The following is a 15756-nucleotide window of genomic DNA, read 5'->3' on the forward strand; positions in this document are numbered from 1 at the left end:
CAAGATGCACCCCCAGGAGTTATCGCTCTGTGGCAGGAGAGGCATGCTCATGGGTTAGGCTGGGAACAAGAGTTCAGAGAGCAAATATATACATATATGTGTGCATGTGTGTGTATATATATATGTATTTATGTATACATATGTATATATATGTATATATGTATACATGTGTGTGTGTGTGTGTGTGTGTGTATGTATGTATTTAATTATTACCAGAGCCACACTCCATTCAGGATGGGGGTGAGAGGGAGACAGGCGAAGAGGGTAACTGAGCTCGGTGACTGTAACAGAGACAGGCCCCTCATACACAGTCCCAGACCCTTTCACGTGACTGAGGCCATGAGATCATGTCTCTCCAAGTACACACGAGTGGAAGTGATGTGTGTCATCTCCCAACTGAGCAAGTATGGCCTTCCCCACATGCTCCAAGGGGCCAGTGGAGAACAGAGCCACTACAGGGACAGAGCCTGGATCCCCAAATCACCACACAGAGCACAGTCCCCCTCGCTTCCACACACAAGCAACAGCAACAAACACAAGACTGTCATGTGAGTGAAGAAATAAATCCTTTATTAGTTTAAGCATCTATGATTCGGGCATCATTACAACAGACTGCCTGCTCAAACACCATGACAGAAAGAGGCACCAGTTTACCTACAAGAAGCAGTTAAGTTTATGCTCAGGCAACAGAAGCAATGCTCTAATCTGAGATCAAATGCAAAAATCAAAAGATCACCTTATGTAGCCCAAAGAATTAAGTTTCCACTTGCCCAGGCAGACACACCTCATCAACCCTTATTAGTGTTTTCAACCTGCTTTGATCATGACCCTCTACCCTGAGTAAGAAATACATCTTACAATTCAACCGGGTCTCATATTTAGATATATAGCTGAAAATTTTCACAGAACAGTATTTGCCTTTACAGCCGGATGATGAATTTTTACTTAATTCTACTGATTTGCAATGCTGGTGACCGTCCACTAATTTGATTTCACAATTCAACCGGGTCTCATATTTAGATATATAGCTGAAAAGTTTCACAAAACAATATTTGCCTTTACTACACGACGAATTTTTACTTAATTCTACTGATTTGCAATGCTTGGCGACCGTCCACTAATTTGGTTTCACAATTCACTAGTAGGCTGAGACGCATGGTTTGAAAGCACAGCGTTACCAGGCTCCACGCATTTTTGTGATCTTTGTAAAGCCACTCCACACATGTAGACACGTGCTTAACTAGGAAACAATTTGCTATTGAGGATTCAGAAGTGAACTTGATATCAGGTGTTTACGAAAAGACCAAACAGCTTGAGCAGAAGCCCTGGGGAGCTTGAACAAGGGGAACAGAGACAAAGCTGACTTCAGCAAGAGCCGGAGGATCACACACTTTAAGGCAACTCTACACTTTGCACAATGACAAATGTTCCAATGTGTGGGTGGTGCTAAAATGGCTACGGAAGAAAGGGGAATATTCTTTCACACCAGATAGCTCGTGCTTGCACATGGGCATCTGCATGGGTGTGTTTACAAGGAGACAAGGGCTTCCCGTGGGCCCTTCTGGGTTCTAAGTGCTTTAGCCACGTTAGCTCATTTAGAGGACAGACAGACTTACATCCACACAGATACTGCAGGAAGCCACGCAAGGGTTTCAAAGCAGCAGATACATTGCTAGGGAAATCTGGCAGGCAAGATTGCCCTCTAGGGACATAAACCTGGGCAGGCAAGGCGGTCTCTAGGGACACAAACCTGGGAGGCAAGGCTGGCCTCTAGGGACCCTACAGCAAAGCAGCTCATCGCTGAGCCTCAGGCTGCACAGGGAAAATGTCACCTGCCACACACCCCGGGAGCCCACGGAGCCTCCCGCCAGCGTGGGCACCACACGCAGCAGGGTGGGGTCCCAGGGCCCACCCCAGCGCGTAGCCTTTCTCCTTCTCATGGGTCTTCTGATGCTCGGCCAGGGCCAGGCTGAAGTGGAAGGTCTTCCAGCAGCCCTGGCACGCGTACAGCTTCCTGCCGCTGTGGCTTCGGAGATGGTCAATGAAATGTGAGATCCACGCAAAGGTCTCCCCACACTCGCTGCACGCGTAGGGCTTCCCTCGGGACAGCCCAGGCTCATCGGCAGCAGAGCAACTCGCGCCCAGGGACCCTGCGCCGAGGCCAGATGCAGCGGGCTCCTTCACATGGCGCTGCTGGGGGTGGCTCATGCTGGAGACAGGCTCAGGGCCCTGCCCACCCACATCCTTCGAGTGGGGCCTTTTTCTTCCAAGGCCTTGGCGTGGGGCAGCTGGAGCTACAGGCACAGTAGGGCTCTCCCCTGCTGTGCCCCTGTCCTGGGCTGGCTCCCGGATGACTGACTGCCTCTGGGCTCTGGGGACAGGGCTTGGTTCCCTCTCCTGAGGTTCCAGAACCTTCTGCGGCTGCTCTTCCTCCTCCGGAGCAGCACCCGTCAAGGGGCAAACGAGAATTTCCCTTGTGATCCTCTCCATCAGCGTCTCGCACATGCTCTCTTTACTTTCCTGCCACCTCCTATCCCCTAAAACAAGGTCACGGTGTGAGCAGTCCCACCTCCCAGGGCTCAGAGAAGCAAGCTGCCATGTGAGCAGGAAACCTAACAAAAGGCGTGGGCTGGGGGCTGTGAAGGTGGACAGGATGGAAAGCCGGAGCAAGGGGGAAGCGGGTGAGGATGTGAGAGGGCTTTGCATGCACACCATCAGTCAATACCCTCCACAAACCCAGGGGCAACGGGCTGAAACAAAATCACTCAGAAGACTGCCATGTGTCCCCATGTGCCTTCCCTTTTCTGGCACTCCCTGAGCTCACGACTGCCCACCTGCTGGCACTCCCGGCCTGTCTTGCAGCCGAAGCAGCCACGTGAGCAAGCTATGGTCAATGGGATGGATGCACAAGTGTAAGGTTTGTGGAGGGGCTTCCTCCTTCCTGCAGCTGTGGATATGGGAGCCACAGCAGCCATCCCAAACCGCACGAGAGCAGACACTGGCAATGCAGCTGTGAGCTGGAGGGAGCCTGCATCCCTCACCAGGAAGGGCCAAATAATCCCCTATGTGGTAACTAACGTGTTACAATGGCAGCCCCCAAAATGAAGCCAGTCTCCTGGGATTTGGGCCCTTGGGGAGTACCCCCTCCCCCACATGCACAGACATACAAACCATGCACACTGGCTTGGCCACATGACCTACTATGGTCTACAGGACATTAAGCATGCATGACAGAAGCAAAAATTTAAAAAGAACCTGCACAATGGTGCCTCCCCTCCTGGAATGCTCCAGAACTCAAATGCCATGCCATGAGGAAGCTCAAACTAACTACTTGGAGGGGCAACATGGAGAACGCAGGTTGACAGCCTCAGCTGAGCTGCCTGGCAAGAGCCAGCACTAACCGCCGCTGGTGTGAGTGAGACCGCCAGGGACATTCCAGCCCAGCCAAGCTTCCTGATGACTGTGGCTGTGTATGCGGCCCAGCAACCAGCAAAGGGAGCATAACAGACGCCCATCCCATCCCAGTCAATCCACAGGATCATAACCACCAACACTGCTGCTGTTTAGGAGACTGAGTTTGGGGGCCGTTTGTGACACAGTGAAAGATTGTTAGAACAGCTGGATTCCTGCCTCCTGCTCTGACACTGGGGTGGGGGGCGGCCAAGGTACAGGACAGGTGGTGAGAGAAGAGCGAGGTCAAAGTTGAGGAGCTGTGGAGAGCTTCCACCAGCCTTGGAAAGGTGCCCCTCTACCCCAGCCTCACCACGGTTCTCGGGCCTCACCTGAGAAGCTGCCTTCCGGTGGTTCAGCTTCAACCAACCGAAGCTCCTCTGTCTCCACCCTGCAGGTGTCATCAGGCTGGGCGAGCTGGTACCCTGAGTGCGATCAAAACACACAAAAACAGAGAGAGACACTGAAGCCAGAGTAGAAAGCAGCCAATGATGCGCCTCAAGCCCCATGGGCTGGCCAGGAAGGGCAGCAGGGCCTCTGCTCTGGACACTGTCCTTTCCTCTGCCCTGGACACTCACCGAAGCTGCCTCACTCAGAGCCCCGGAGTGCTGGGGGTTCCAAGAACACTGGGGAAGGGGTGAAGAAGAAGGCCTACCGAGACAGAGCCGGACAGCCAACAGGGAAGTGGGGGAATTCAATGGAGAGCAAAGTCAGAGAAGAACATAAAACTACAACCACAAAGAGCTCAGACGTCTGTGTTGGGGCCTGTGTTGTGGGCGACGATGTCCACTCAAGAGAGAAGAGCCATGAAGGCCAAGAGGCTCCGTCTGTGTACCAAGGACGATAGTAAAGTTGACGACTGGTGCCAGGAGGCCTTTCCACATTCGGAAGCTTTGGGTCCTACGAGCAGGGGCTGCAAACTCAAAACCCCAGGGCTGTGGCAGAACTCAACCCTGTACAGTAAGAAGGGTGGGGCCAAGGTGGGGACACAGGCAAATTCATTCACCGTCAAATTTGTTCAAAACGCTGTGGGGCCTCAAGGCGCCTGGGTGGCTCAGTCGGTTTAAGGGTCTGACTTTGGCTCAGGTCATGATCTCATGGTTCGTGGGTTCGAACCCCACACCGGAAGCTCTGCTGTAAGCATGGAGCCTGCTTCGGATCCTCTGTCTCCCTCTCTCTGCCCTTTCCTCACCAGCATGTGTGCACTCTTTCTCTCAACATAAACATTGGGGTGCCTGGTCATGATCTCACGGTTCATGGGTTTGAGCCCTGTGTGTCAGGCTCTGTGCTGGCAGCTCAGAGCCTGGAGCCTGCTTTGGATTCTGTGTCTCCCTATCTCTCTGCCTCTCCCCTGACCTATCTCTCAAAAATAAACATTAAAATGTTTTTTTAATAAATAAGCAAATATTACAAAAACAAACACCGTGGGGGGGCGGTGGTGCCTGGGTGGCTCAGTCAGTTCAGCATCCGACTTTGGCCCAGGTCACAATATTGTGGTTTGTGAGTTTGAGCCCTGTGTCAGTACTTGGAGACTGGAGCCTGCTTCTGATTCTGTGTCTCCCTGTCTCTCTGCTCCTCCCCTGTTCACGCTCTGTCTCCCTCTCTCTCTCTCTCTCTCTCTCCCCCTCTCTCTCAAAAATAAACATTAAAAAAAAAAACAAAACAAAAAACACTGTGGGGCCATAACCAATGCTCCATGTGGGAGTCGGAATCCCCTAGGCCAATCCTCTTGGAAGAGGACAGGGTACAGCATGAGGCTGTGGGGGACAAGTCTCACCCCACAGGAGCAGTTTCCGGAAGGTCTTCAGGTTCTCCTCTGCCGGGTCCAGGTGGCCCCATTCCCCCAGGTACAGAGGCATCTCCGGAAATGTCAACTTCTGAAACGGCAGCACCACCACGGCTGAGGCTTCCCATCCAGAGGGAGGGTGGACCCTCAGTCCCACGATCACAGTGAGCACAGCGGGGGTGACACCATCCTGGGGGTTCTCACCCACCACCTAGCAGGGCCTGGACCCAGATCCCAGGTTAACACGGGGGCTGGGTTTCTTCGCCTCAGCACTATGGACTTTCTTCTGGCAGGACCAACCCTGGGCACTGCAGGCTGTTTCCCAGCCTCTTCCTCTGGGTATTAGCAGCACCTCCTCCCCCAGCCAAATACTGACAACCAAAGCTGTCTCCAGATGTCACCAAGTGTCCCCCAGAGGGCAAAACCCCAACATCGCTTATCTCCTCCATCCCTGCATGGGCCCCAGGCCGGCACCCAGGGGACAGGGGGACCAGAACAGCCACGCTTACTGCCCTTAGGAGAAGCAGTCACCCATGACAAAGGCCACAGAGGAGACAAGTGCGCCATGGGCCCCACGAGGGCTGGGAGATGTGTCCACCGGGCAGGGGATAGGGCACGACCAGGCCCAGAATGCAGAAGTGGGTATGGCAGTGGGGAGGGAACCCTGCAGGACAGGGGCAGCTGGCCTGGCAGGAGGTGAGAAGGAGGCTGTGGTGGCAGGAACAGTGCACTCGCCCAGAGGAGACAACAGAACAGGGCGATGGAAGCAGCTAAAGGGACTGGGGCCTGGGAGTCACCACAAACCAGGTTGGTAGGGGGCTGACAGAAAGGGACCACCTGTCCAACACCCCCAAGGGGGCACTCGGGCCCCTTTGTTCTGACCTCAGAGACCTCTCCTTGCCTCACCCCCACCTCCTCTTGGCTTCCTGGGGAGGGAGCAGCCTAGGTGTGCAGCCCAGGAACCTCAGCCCAGACCCCCTTCTCCTGTGGCTGGGCCCCTATCCCTCTCAGGGCCAGCTGGCAGCATATTAATGACAGGGGCAAGGAGAGAGCCTAATAAGCTAGGGGGACAGCTCCTCCTCCTTGGGGACAGGCCCTGAGAACCCTGGACAAGACAGACCCCACGCACCTTTGGCTCAGCCTTAGCAGGCTTGGGCTGTTCGGGTTTCTTGTCCCCGGCACACCCTTGTTCCAGAAGCACAGGGTCTGGAGCAGGACAGGCTGGTAGAAGGGGACACAGAGCTGAGCAGACTAGTGTCACACAGCTGGGCAGCCCAAGCCAATCAGGGAGACCCCAGGGCCCCCCGCGCACAGGCCCCAGGAAGAGAGGGAAGAGTTGTCAGACTCAGAGGCAGAAGGTCTCCGCGCTCATGTCACGGTAGGTCTCAAGCTCAAGGGACCCTACAATTGTCCTCAGGTGACAGAGCAGAGTAGCCAAGAAGAAAGCAAAAAGAAGCTCACGGTCAACAGTGGCTTTCTAACGAAAGCCCACAAAGCAGGTAACACTTTTCTACCAGTTAGATTGGTGGAAATCTTAAAAAGCAATGACACAATACGGCATAGATGTGGGCAAACGGGCACCTTGTGCACTGGCACCGTATGTGCTACAAAACTTCGCACGACCACGCAGAAATGTCCTTTGTCCAGTGATCGTGAGGAACCCACCTAAACACACAAAACATCCACACAAGGCACATGCCTGCGGACGTTTCACGGTGCATTTGTAGGAAGAGGCAGAAACCTTAATGGCCGTAAATCCCAACTCTAGGCCAAGGAAGGGCGGATCCTGTGAAATGCCGAGAAAGTAAGGAGATGGTGCTGGCCACTGCCTGGATGGGCCTGGGTGGGTGAGACGTTGCTCCACGCAAACAGCACGAGCTCCAGCACGAGTATATCGTCTCCAGGGACACTGGCCACAAGCCCTCTCAGGGCTCAGGGCTGAGATGTGTGCGTGTGTGTGCAAGAGATGAAGGAACACATGCCAGGGCACACCATTTGGTTTTAGCTGTGGAGGGCACATGGAGGCGAGGGGAGATATTCTTTGTACCTCAATGCTTTTCGGTGTTTATGGTAAAGCATGTACAACCCCCGCGTAATCTTTGAAGATTAATTATAAATAGCTGTCGTGTTCACCAGAGCCTACAGGAAGAAGTCAGTCAGCACAGACTGCCAGACCTTGGCTCCCATGAGAACCTCTGTGGCATCTGCCTCATGCCCTCCCCCAACCAAGCACTGGCCCACACCCGTCCCAGGGCTAACTGCTCACTCACAGATGTTGGGGGCGGCCTGGGTCTCACTGGGCTCCACGTCTTCACCAGTCTTCACGGACCCATCTGGTAATAGAGCAGATGGCAAAGGCTCAGCGAGCTTCCCACACTGCCCCTCGCTCAGAGCTGTGGACAGCCCCATGGCAGACTCAACAGCATCCCTGTTTATACTCGAGGGGAAGTGAGAGATGTGCTAACAATCACACAGTGAACCTGCAGGGGGTGGGAGCAGACAAGGCTCCAGGACCCCATCACCAGCAGTCCCTCAGGCCCTGCCCTCTGATGTGGTAGAGACTCTGCCCACCCAGCCCCAGCGCAGAAACAGATGCCCAGGACATTTACTGTTTTTAAGGGGCTGGTTCCCCCAGCTTCCTTGTATCTGGAAGGCAGATGTGAGGGCAGGAGCCCAAGCAGCCTTCCCAGCCCATGAGGCAACTCTGGGCAGGGTGGTGGGGCTGAGGAGCTACCTCAGCTGAGGAGCTGCTCAGCTATCCCTGCTGAGGAGCTACCCCAGCAGTTCAGGGCTGCTCACCTCTGTGCCTCTTATACACAGGGGAATTCAACTCTCAGGTAAGCCACTGATTGGAGTTTGGGCCCTATGCTGTCAACTTTACTCCTCCCAGGGCTGACCACCTCCCTTCCTATCTCTTCTGTGCTGTGCTCTCCTCTGGGGTGGTGGGCTCACCTGGCTCCTCTAGGGCGTCGGCAAGGTCCTTCACCAGGGAGGCTGCCTTCTGGCAGTTCTCAGGATGCTGTGCCACCACTGAGGACCGTACTTTGTCCGGCAGGGCGCTCAGGAACTGCTCCAGCACCAGCAGCTCCAGCATCTGCTCCTTGGAGTGCGCCTCAGGGCGCAGCCACTGGCGGCACAGCTCATACAGCTGGTCCAGGGCCTGGTGGGGCCCTGCAGCTTCCTGGTAGATGAAGTTCCGGAAATGCAGGCGGGAGGACTCAAGGTTGGCAGGGACCTCCCCAAGGCCACTCCTGGAGTCCTCTTGCTGGTCCTCAGCTGCTGATCCTAGCATGGGCAGTTCTGGGGGAGCTGGGGAGCTCCTGGGGTTGGCAAACGCCTTCTCCAGCGGCAACATCTTTCCAAACCTACACTGGGAAATGTGACTATCCAGGGATAGGGCACCTGTCGTGGAGGGCAAGTTCACGTAACTGCGGCTGCAAGGGAGAGACACCAGGGATGGCAGGACGCTCTGGGATCTCAGCCCTGCACAGGACAGACAGACATGACTACAGACAGACAATGAGAAGCAAGCCATGGGGCATCCAGACCCCAACATGGATGAGCTCCTCAGTCCCACCCTCCACACCCAGAGTCCACACAGGTTTCCAAGCAATCTGCTTGTTAAGTATCAGCAGAGTCTTGTATGTGTACAGATAAAAATTAACATAAAATGTTGGAAGTGACAACTCATTTTGTAAGACGGCTATTACCAGGATTAAAAAAAATAAATCAGTCACAATTAGGATAAAGAAAAGTTACAGGACAATCTCACTTTCAAAGATAAAAATTTTAAAACGTTACTAACTTCATTCCAACAACGTATACTCGATGCATGGGATACCATGCCAGATTTGGGTGTATCCCAGACTTCCTTCCACATTTGGGAGGCCTAGGTGCCAGGACTGCTCCTCTTCTTAAGACAACTAAAAATCCAAAATACAGCTGAACCTTGAACAATACGGGTTTGACCTGCATGGGTCCACTTTAAGGAGCATTTTCTTTATAAATACAGTAAAATACTGTAAATGCATTTTCCCTTCCGTAAAATTTTCTTAACACTTTTTCCCTAACTCACTTTATTGTAAGAACACAGTGCATGATATATATAACATACACAACACAGGTTAATCAACTGTTTATGTGATCAGTAAGGCTTCTGGTCAACAGCAGATTATTGGCAGTTAAGTGTTTGGGAAGTCAAAAGTTATATATGGATTTTCGGGTATGCCCTAACCCTCACCTTGTTCAAGGGTCAAATGTAGATCAGTGGACAACCAGCATCTATTTCTGGGAATGACACAGGACTGCAGACCTGGCCTGACCCACCCACAGAACCAGGTGGGAGGTAGAAGTTGACCAGGAGTAGGGAATCGATGGTGCGGGGGAGGGAAGGGACTGTGGTGTTCAGGTCCTGACAGCATCCTCTCCTCCCCTGGCTGATCCTGATGGGCAGACGCATCACTTGGGAGAAGCTAGATTTGGGGTCTTTAGGTGAAATCTCTTGGTTGTGACCCCTGACAAACACCGAGCAAGCTGAAGGCCAGAAGCCGGCAGGGCCACGGGGGACCAGGCCTCTGGCTGCCAGCTTCGGGCCCACGATGTTCTCACTGGCTATGAGCATCCAAGGACAGAGCTCCAGCTCCTCTCAGAATCTGTGGGGTCTACACTTCTCCCCACACAACCAGAAAACCCTCAGACCCCGCTGGGAGGGAGACACCCCCAAAGAGAAGCGGCACCCAAACCCGGTGGGAATGCTCCCCCTGGCTGAACCACAGAAACCAACCATGTTTTCTTCCGAACACGTCTGAGGAATTTAGGAAAATGTGTGTGAGCACAGCTGTGGTGAGGACGTTTCCTCAGCAATCCTGCTTTTCCAGAGAAAACTCTGCAATGCAGGACCGGGCATTGATGACCTCCTCCATGGAAAGTGAAGATGCGCTCTGACACTTCACCAGCGCCTGCGGCCCAGGACCTCGGGGCGGTGGGGGTGTCTGACTCCGTGTACGTGGACTGGCAAATCCACAGAGACGGAAAGTAGCTCCGTGGCTGCCGGGGGCAGACGAGGGGGTCAGGGTCAGAGCGATGAAAACGTCCTAAAATCAGCTGTGGTGTTGGCTGTACAACTGTGAATATGGGCAAAACCACTGAACTGCACACTTCACACAGGTGATCTCTTTTGGGGTGTCAGTTACATCTAATAAAGCTGCTGGAAAGAGAAGAGGTGGCAGAAACTGAAGCACCCGCCGCTGTCCTCTCCCACAGCCTAGACTGAGTCAGAGTTCCATTTCCCTCAAGGAAGAAAGAGCTCACCAGACCACCCTTCCCACCGCCCTCCATTCATGTCCTCCCCTCTGTTCCCTGAGCACAACCCCCCTACCGCCCCCCCCCCCCCCGCCCTGCTCCCCACAGCAGGCTCTTCTGTGCCAGCCGGGTCTGGGCTCTGATGGGTCCCCCAGGGAGACCTTCCCTCCACGACCTGCTCAATTCCTCCCATCCATACCTCCTCACTCCCTCTTCCCTGCCTTCCACCTGCCTCTCCCACTGCAATGTAAACCCCATGACAGCAGGGGTTACTCACTGTTGACTGTAAATTATTTTCATCAAGAGCCTTGCTGGCTGTGCCGAATTTTCATTGGCCATTATCCCTGGGATCAGGGTGGTGATATATTGGGAAGGTAAACCTACAAGTGGGATACCTGGACCACTGGGCCTGTGCTATGACCCACTACGGCCCACAGGAGGCAGCCTAACTCCTGCCACCCACTATGGCAATGCTCAACAGGGTGGCCCTTCCTCACACCCCCGCACCAGGGCCCTCAGACTTCATTTTGCTCATTTTGGGCCATCTGCTCATTTTGCTGTCAGAGTTTTCTCAGGACTGCTTTAGCTCTGTGAGTCAACTGCCTGCTTTTCAGTGGCCATTTTTTAAAAAATTTTTAATGTTTATTTATTTTTGAGAGAGGGAGAGGGGAAGAGAGAGAGACAGCGCGAGCAGGGAAGGGGCAGAGAGAAAGGGAGACACAGAATCTGAAACAGGCTCCAGGCTCTGAGCTGTCAGCACAGAGTTTGACGCAGGGCTCAAACTCACAAACCATGAGATCATGACCCGAGCCGAAGTCAGACAACCAACTGACTGAGCCACCAAGGCACTCCTTCAGTGGCCATTTTGTTCCAGCTCCCTTCTATTAAATAATTAAAGTGGTGTCTGTCTGGCCTGGTCTTGCCAGCAGCCCAGTCTGTGACTTATCTTTTCACTTCATGCTCTCTTTTTGCTATACCATAAAGTTCTAATGTTTCTTATTGTCAAATGTGCTTTTTTTCTTCCTAAAAAAGATGTGGAGTTCAGAAACTTGTTTATAAAGAGCTTCCTTCGAATTTTTAATTAGAAATGCACTCAAGATTAGAAATGCACTCAGGGCACGGGTGGGGCTCAGTCGGTTAAGCATCTGACTCTTGGTTTTGACCCAAGTCATGATCTCATGGTTCATGAGTTCCAGCCCCAGGGTGAACCCTGTATCGGGATCTGTGCTGACAGCGTGGAGCCTGCTTAGGACTCTCTGCTCCTCCCCTGCTTGAGCACACTCTCTCTCTCTCTCAAAATAAATAAACTTAATTTTTTTTTTTTTTTAATGCACTCTTGCATTAATTCTGCTAGGGGCCAGGGTTGGCAAATGCAGGACAGGTGGTTTCGGTTGAGACAACTCAACTTCGCCTTGTGGCTGAAACAGCCAGAGCACCCGCATGCCATGGGCCTGCCTGTGTCCCCAGACAACTTCATTACAAAAACGGGCTGCTGGTTGGCCTGTAGGCCAGAGTTTCCCAATCCCAGTTCCAGACTCTAGCTCTTTTAACCATGTTTCTGCCTTTAACCTAGAGCCTCACCTGGCAAGAGAAGTGTGCCAGCTCCAGCCAGCTGGCACGACCACATTTATCCCAACAGGCACAGGACACGTGGGGCTTTGTGTGGTATATGGGCAGATGTGTGGTCACATAAGCAAGTAATTTTGGTTTTCTTAAGATACCACAGGCACGATCATCCTGTCCGGGGCCTGTCTCCACAAAGTTAACCAAAGATAACTCACTAATGTGTGCATGCATGGTCCTTATCTTCTCTCATCAGAGCCTCACAACCTGGTCATGCTGCTGCAAGGATGACCTTGTTAGGCAGAGGGACCACCAGAACTCCTTCCTGTCTCCAGATTCCTTGAGCGAGGCCATTCCCCATGGCCCAAGTTCCTCTTGGCTCACTCACCAAGCAGACTTCCCCCCATCACACACACATCTCAGGGCCACTCAGGATTTGCCTCAGATGGGGATGGAAATTTCTTGGAGCCCAGACTCCCCCTGCACCCCATGGACATGTCTGAGGTTGATCCTATGTGCCTGGCCCTCCTGGTCCTGGGATGCAGAGGAAGCCAAGGGGGGGGGGGGGGTGGTGGGCAGCTGAGCTGAGAGGTCTCCAAGCACTGTGGGCCTCCTGCAGGCAAATCCCTTTCCCACTGGGCTAAGCAGGGCTCACGCTTAGCTCCCAACTCTTCAGCTCTACCTCCAGGCCCTGCCGTGCCCCCCTTCTCCTCTCCCCACAGTCCCACCTCATGTTACTCAGGACATTCACAGGGTCTCCTGGCAACGCCCAATAGTTACTCACCCATTACAAAGGGGCGAAAGGTGCCTTTAGACTGAAAAAAAAAATGCACATGAAGGGATCATCCTTAACATCTCGGCTGTCCTCTGTGGTCCCTGGCAAGAGCACAAACTCTGGATCCACCCCAGAGCACAGACGGCACGAAAATCAAGCAACCTCCTGCACAACTGGCCTCAGCTTCCCCAAAGCCTCAAGGACAGAACTCAAAGGACAGGAACTCACAGACTCCAGGAACGGGCAGAGGAACAGCAGCAATACACATGTGGCCCTGTACCAGGAAAGGAAACTTCTACAGGATGGTTGGGAGGACTGGTGCAATGGGAGGCTAGACCCTGGTATGGAGAAGAGGACTGTGAGGTTGTCCACCTTAGCCTCCAAGGGGTCAGCTCAGTACACGTTGTGTCTGTGAGAGAGGAGGGGGGAGGAGGTGGAAAAGGGAGGGGGGGGGAGCCTGACAGAGGGAGACGGGGAGGAAGTGGGCAGCGAGGAGAGAAAAGGGCACAACACGTACAAAATACTAACAGGTGAATCAGACCAAAAGGCATGCAGTTATAAGGCCTTTCCTTAGAACTCTTCCATAAATTCTTTAATAAAAGGTCTAAAAAACATCCTCAGTCGTCCCCACTCCCCCTTGCGGGCTACTTTCACAGCAGCATCACGGAAACCCATTCTTGCCCTCTCTCTTGGGTTTCTTCGCCCACCAAAGGGACCCTACAGCAGGAGCAGACACTTAATTCAAACTGAAGCCATCCCCAGGTGACTGGGAAGAGTCAGGGCGTCTAAGGGCCTCGAGGATCCCCGGGGCACAGACAACGCCTCACCCCCAGCCTCACCCCAGGTCCCACCCCCTGGCCCCACCCCCGGCTCCACCCCAGGACTGCTCGGCCCGACCCCTCACTCAGGTGAACGCGCACACTAGAGGAACCTCCGCCTCGTCCCTGCTCCCCCACCGGGACGCCACAGGCTGCCCCTCCCGCCTACTAGGGGCACCCTTAGCCCTTATGTCCCCTCTCGTAACCCCCTCCCTCTACCAGGCCGCAGGACGGTGCCCTTAACCCTTCCCTATTCCCACACCCAAGAGGTGCAGCCAGGCCCTCGTCTACCTGCGGTCTCTCAGCCCCGCCCCCTCCGACCCACACGCCTCCCCCACCTCACTTCCACTCCAGGGGCTCCCGGGCTCTTCCCCTCCCCCTCCCGGCCTCCCACCCCGGCCCAACCTCCTCCCTTCCCGCTCCGGGGTCGCTCCCTCCCCATCCTCCCCACCACTCCAGGTCACCTCCGAACGCTGCTGCGCTGCGCACACTGGCGGGACCGCTACGATCCGCTCAGGAAAAGCACGGCGTAGCGCATTGCAGAGCCAGACCTACCTCTTGCGTAGCGGTCCCAGGCCGGTTCCAGCCGCCAGGAGCTCGGAGCGATGGCGTCAGCTCAGACTGCGCGTGCGCGCTGGGCCTGCGCGGCGGACTACGACCCCCAGAAGGCAATTGGCCATCCCCCAGGGTTGGGGCGGAGCGAAGATGCAACGGTTGAAAGGACAGCCAATCAGAGGCAGAGCTAGCCTCGCTCAGCATCTCGCCCCCCGTGCGCCTGCGTCTTTTTCGATCCATAGCAACGCGGTAAAACAGGTGGAGGGGGAAAAAAAAAAAAAACAAACAAAACGGGGGGGGGGGGGGGGCGGAAAAATACCGCCGGGAGAGACTGAGGCAGTGAGAGACACAGACTAGGAGACACAGCGACAGGGAGTGACAGAAACCAGAGGACCCAGGGCTCCGCATATCCAAAGATGGAGAAATAGGGACAAGGAGTCCCAGAGTATCAGAGATGGTGGGATAGAGAGAGGAGGGTAAAGAGACAGGGGGAGGTGAAAGGCAGAGGCACGGTGAAAGGGAGAAAGATCATGAAGGGGAGGTCCAGGGGCGCCTGAGTGGCTCAGTCTGTTATGCTTCGGACTCTTGGTGCCAGCTCAGATCATGATCTCACGGTTGGTGGGATCGGGCCCCGTGTTGGGCTCTGCACTGAGGGCATGGAGCCTGCTTCAGATTCTCTCAGTACCTCTCTCAAAAAAATAAACTTAAAAAAAAAAAAGATTTTTTTCTTAAAAAAAAAAAAAAGCTCTTTAAATTAAAAGAAAAAAAGGGGGGTTGGAGGTCCAGGGGCACCTCAGTCAGTAGACCACGCGACTCCATCTTGGGGTCGGGTCGTGAGTTCAAACTCCACATTGGATGTAGAGCCTACTTTTAAAAAAAGAAGGGGAGGTCCAGAGACCGGGAGACTCAGATATGGATAGAGACCCAGAGACAGTGACAAAGTCAGGGATAGACTGAAATAGGTAGACCCAGCGTTGGGAAAACAGACCCAAAGACAGGAGACTAAGCTAAGAAGACCCAGAGAAGGTAAAAAGCGGAAACGTGGAGACAACAGAGATGGAGAGGCTCGGAGCCCGAGAAACAGCGGTGGAGACACACAGAAACAGAGGTATGAAGGCACCGATTGGTTCTGCAGATCCAAGGAACTGATAGAATTTGAAGACTAGCCATGCTGGGGGCTTCAGGAGTCATTAAAATGGTGGGAAATGTAATAGAAGCAACTGTGGTGAGTGATGTGCTCAGAAGGCCAAAGTGGATGCTGCCACTCCACTATACAGCATAGACTGGACAAAGGTTAGGACGCTGCTTCTCATTCCAGAATCTTCTAAATAACAAGAATTAATAAGACTGACATTTTGTGTAAACTTGATTTTTTACAATGTGTATCTAAACAGTTTATTTTAAATATTTTATTTAAATACAACAACACTCACATTTTTGGGGCATTCAGTTCTATCAATTTTAACTTGTATATCGACCAACACAAAACAAAGAATAGATCCATTGCA

The 15756-nt window shown here is 53.5% G+C and overlaps 1 protein-coding gene across 5 annotated transcripts; it reads right to left on the reverse strand.

Annotated features, from left to right (window-relative positions):
- Nucleotides 1–549: 549 nt before the first annotated feature.
- Nucleotides 550–14387, reverse strand: ZSCAN18 (zinc finger and SCAN domain containing 18). 5 transcript variants are annotated; one of them, XM_053211256.1, is made up of 8 exons: nucleotides 14249–14302; nucleotides 12885–12915; nucleotides 8189–8670; nucleotides 7507–7569; nucleotides 6366–6457; nucleotides 5228–5327; nucleotides 3783–3875; nucleotides 550–2537 (listed from the first exon to the last, which is right to left on the reverse strand). In XM_053211256.1, the coding sequence occupies exons 3-8, from the start codon at nucleotides 8589–8591 to the stop codon at nucleotides 1795–1797; spliced, it is 1494 nt and encodes a 497-aa protein (XP_053067231.1). In that variant the 5' UTR covers nucleotides 8592–8670; nucleotides 12885–12915; nucleotides 14249–14302; the 3' UTR covers nucleotides 550–1794. The 5 variants fall into 5 exon arrangements, with proteins under 5 accessions (XP_053067231.1, XP_014943000.1, XP_026893375.1 ...); XM_015087514.3 differs by lacking the exon at nucleotides 12885–12915 and having other exon boundaries at nucleotides 14249–14387; XM_027037574.2 differs by lacking the exon at nucleotides 12885–12915 and having other exon boundaries at nucleotides 8189–8719; nucleotides 14249–14312.
- Nucleotides 14388–15756: the final 1369 nt, after the last annotated feature.

The sequence above is a fragment of the Acinonyx jubatus genome, chromosome E2 (genome assembly GCF_027475565.1).
Source record: "Acinonyx jubatus isolate Ajub_Pintada_27869175 chromosome E2, VMU_Ajub_asm_v1.0, whole genome shotgun sequence".
Taxonomy (NCBI): domain Eukaryota; kingdom Metazoa; phylum Chordata; class Mammalia; order Carnivora; family Felidae; genus Acinonyx; species Acinonyx jubatus.

Excerpts from the sequence above, each read along its gene's own strand:
- ZSCAN18 (XM_053211255.1), bottom strand. The coding sequence starts at position 8,792 with ATGTTGGGGTCTGGATGCCCCATGGCTTGCTTCTCATTGTCTGTCTGT. Across the intron at positions 5,328-6,365 it reads CTGCTAAGGCTGAGCCAAAG|AAGTTGACATTTCCGGAGAT; the intron begins GTGCGTGGGGTC and ends CTGCCGTTTCAG. Across the intron at positions 2,538-3,782 it reads ACCGGAAGGCAGCTTCTCAG|GGGATAGGAGGTGGCAGGAA; the intron begins GTGAGGCCCGAG and ends ACCTTGTTTTAG.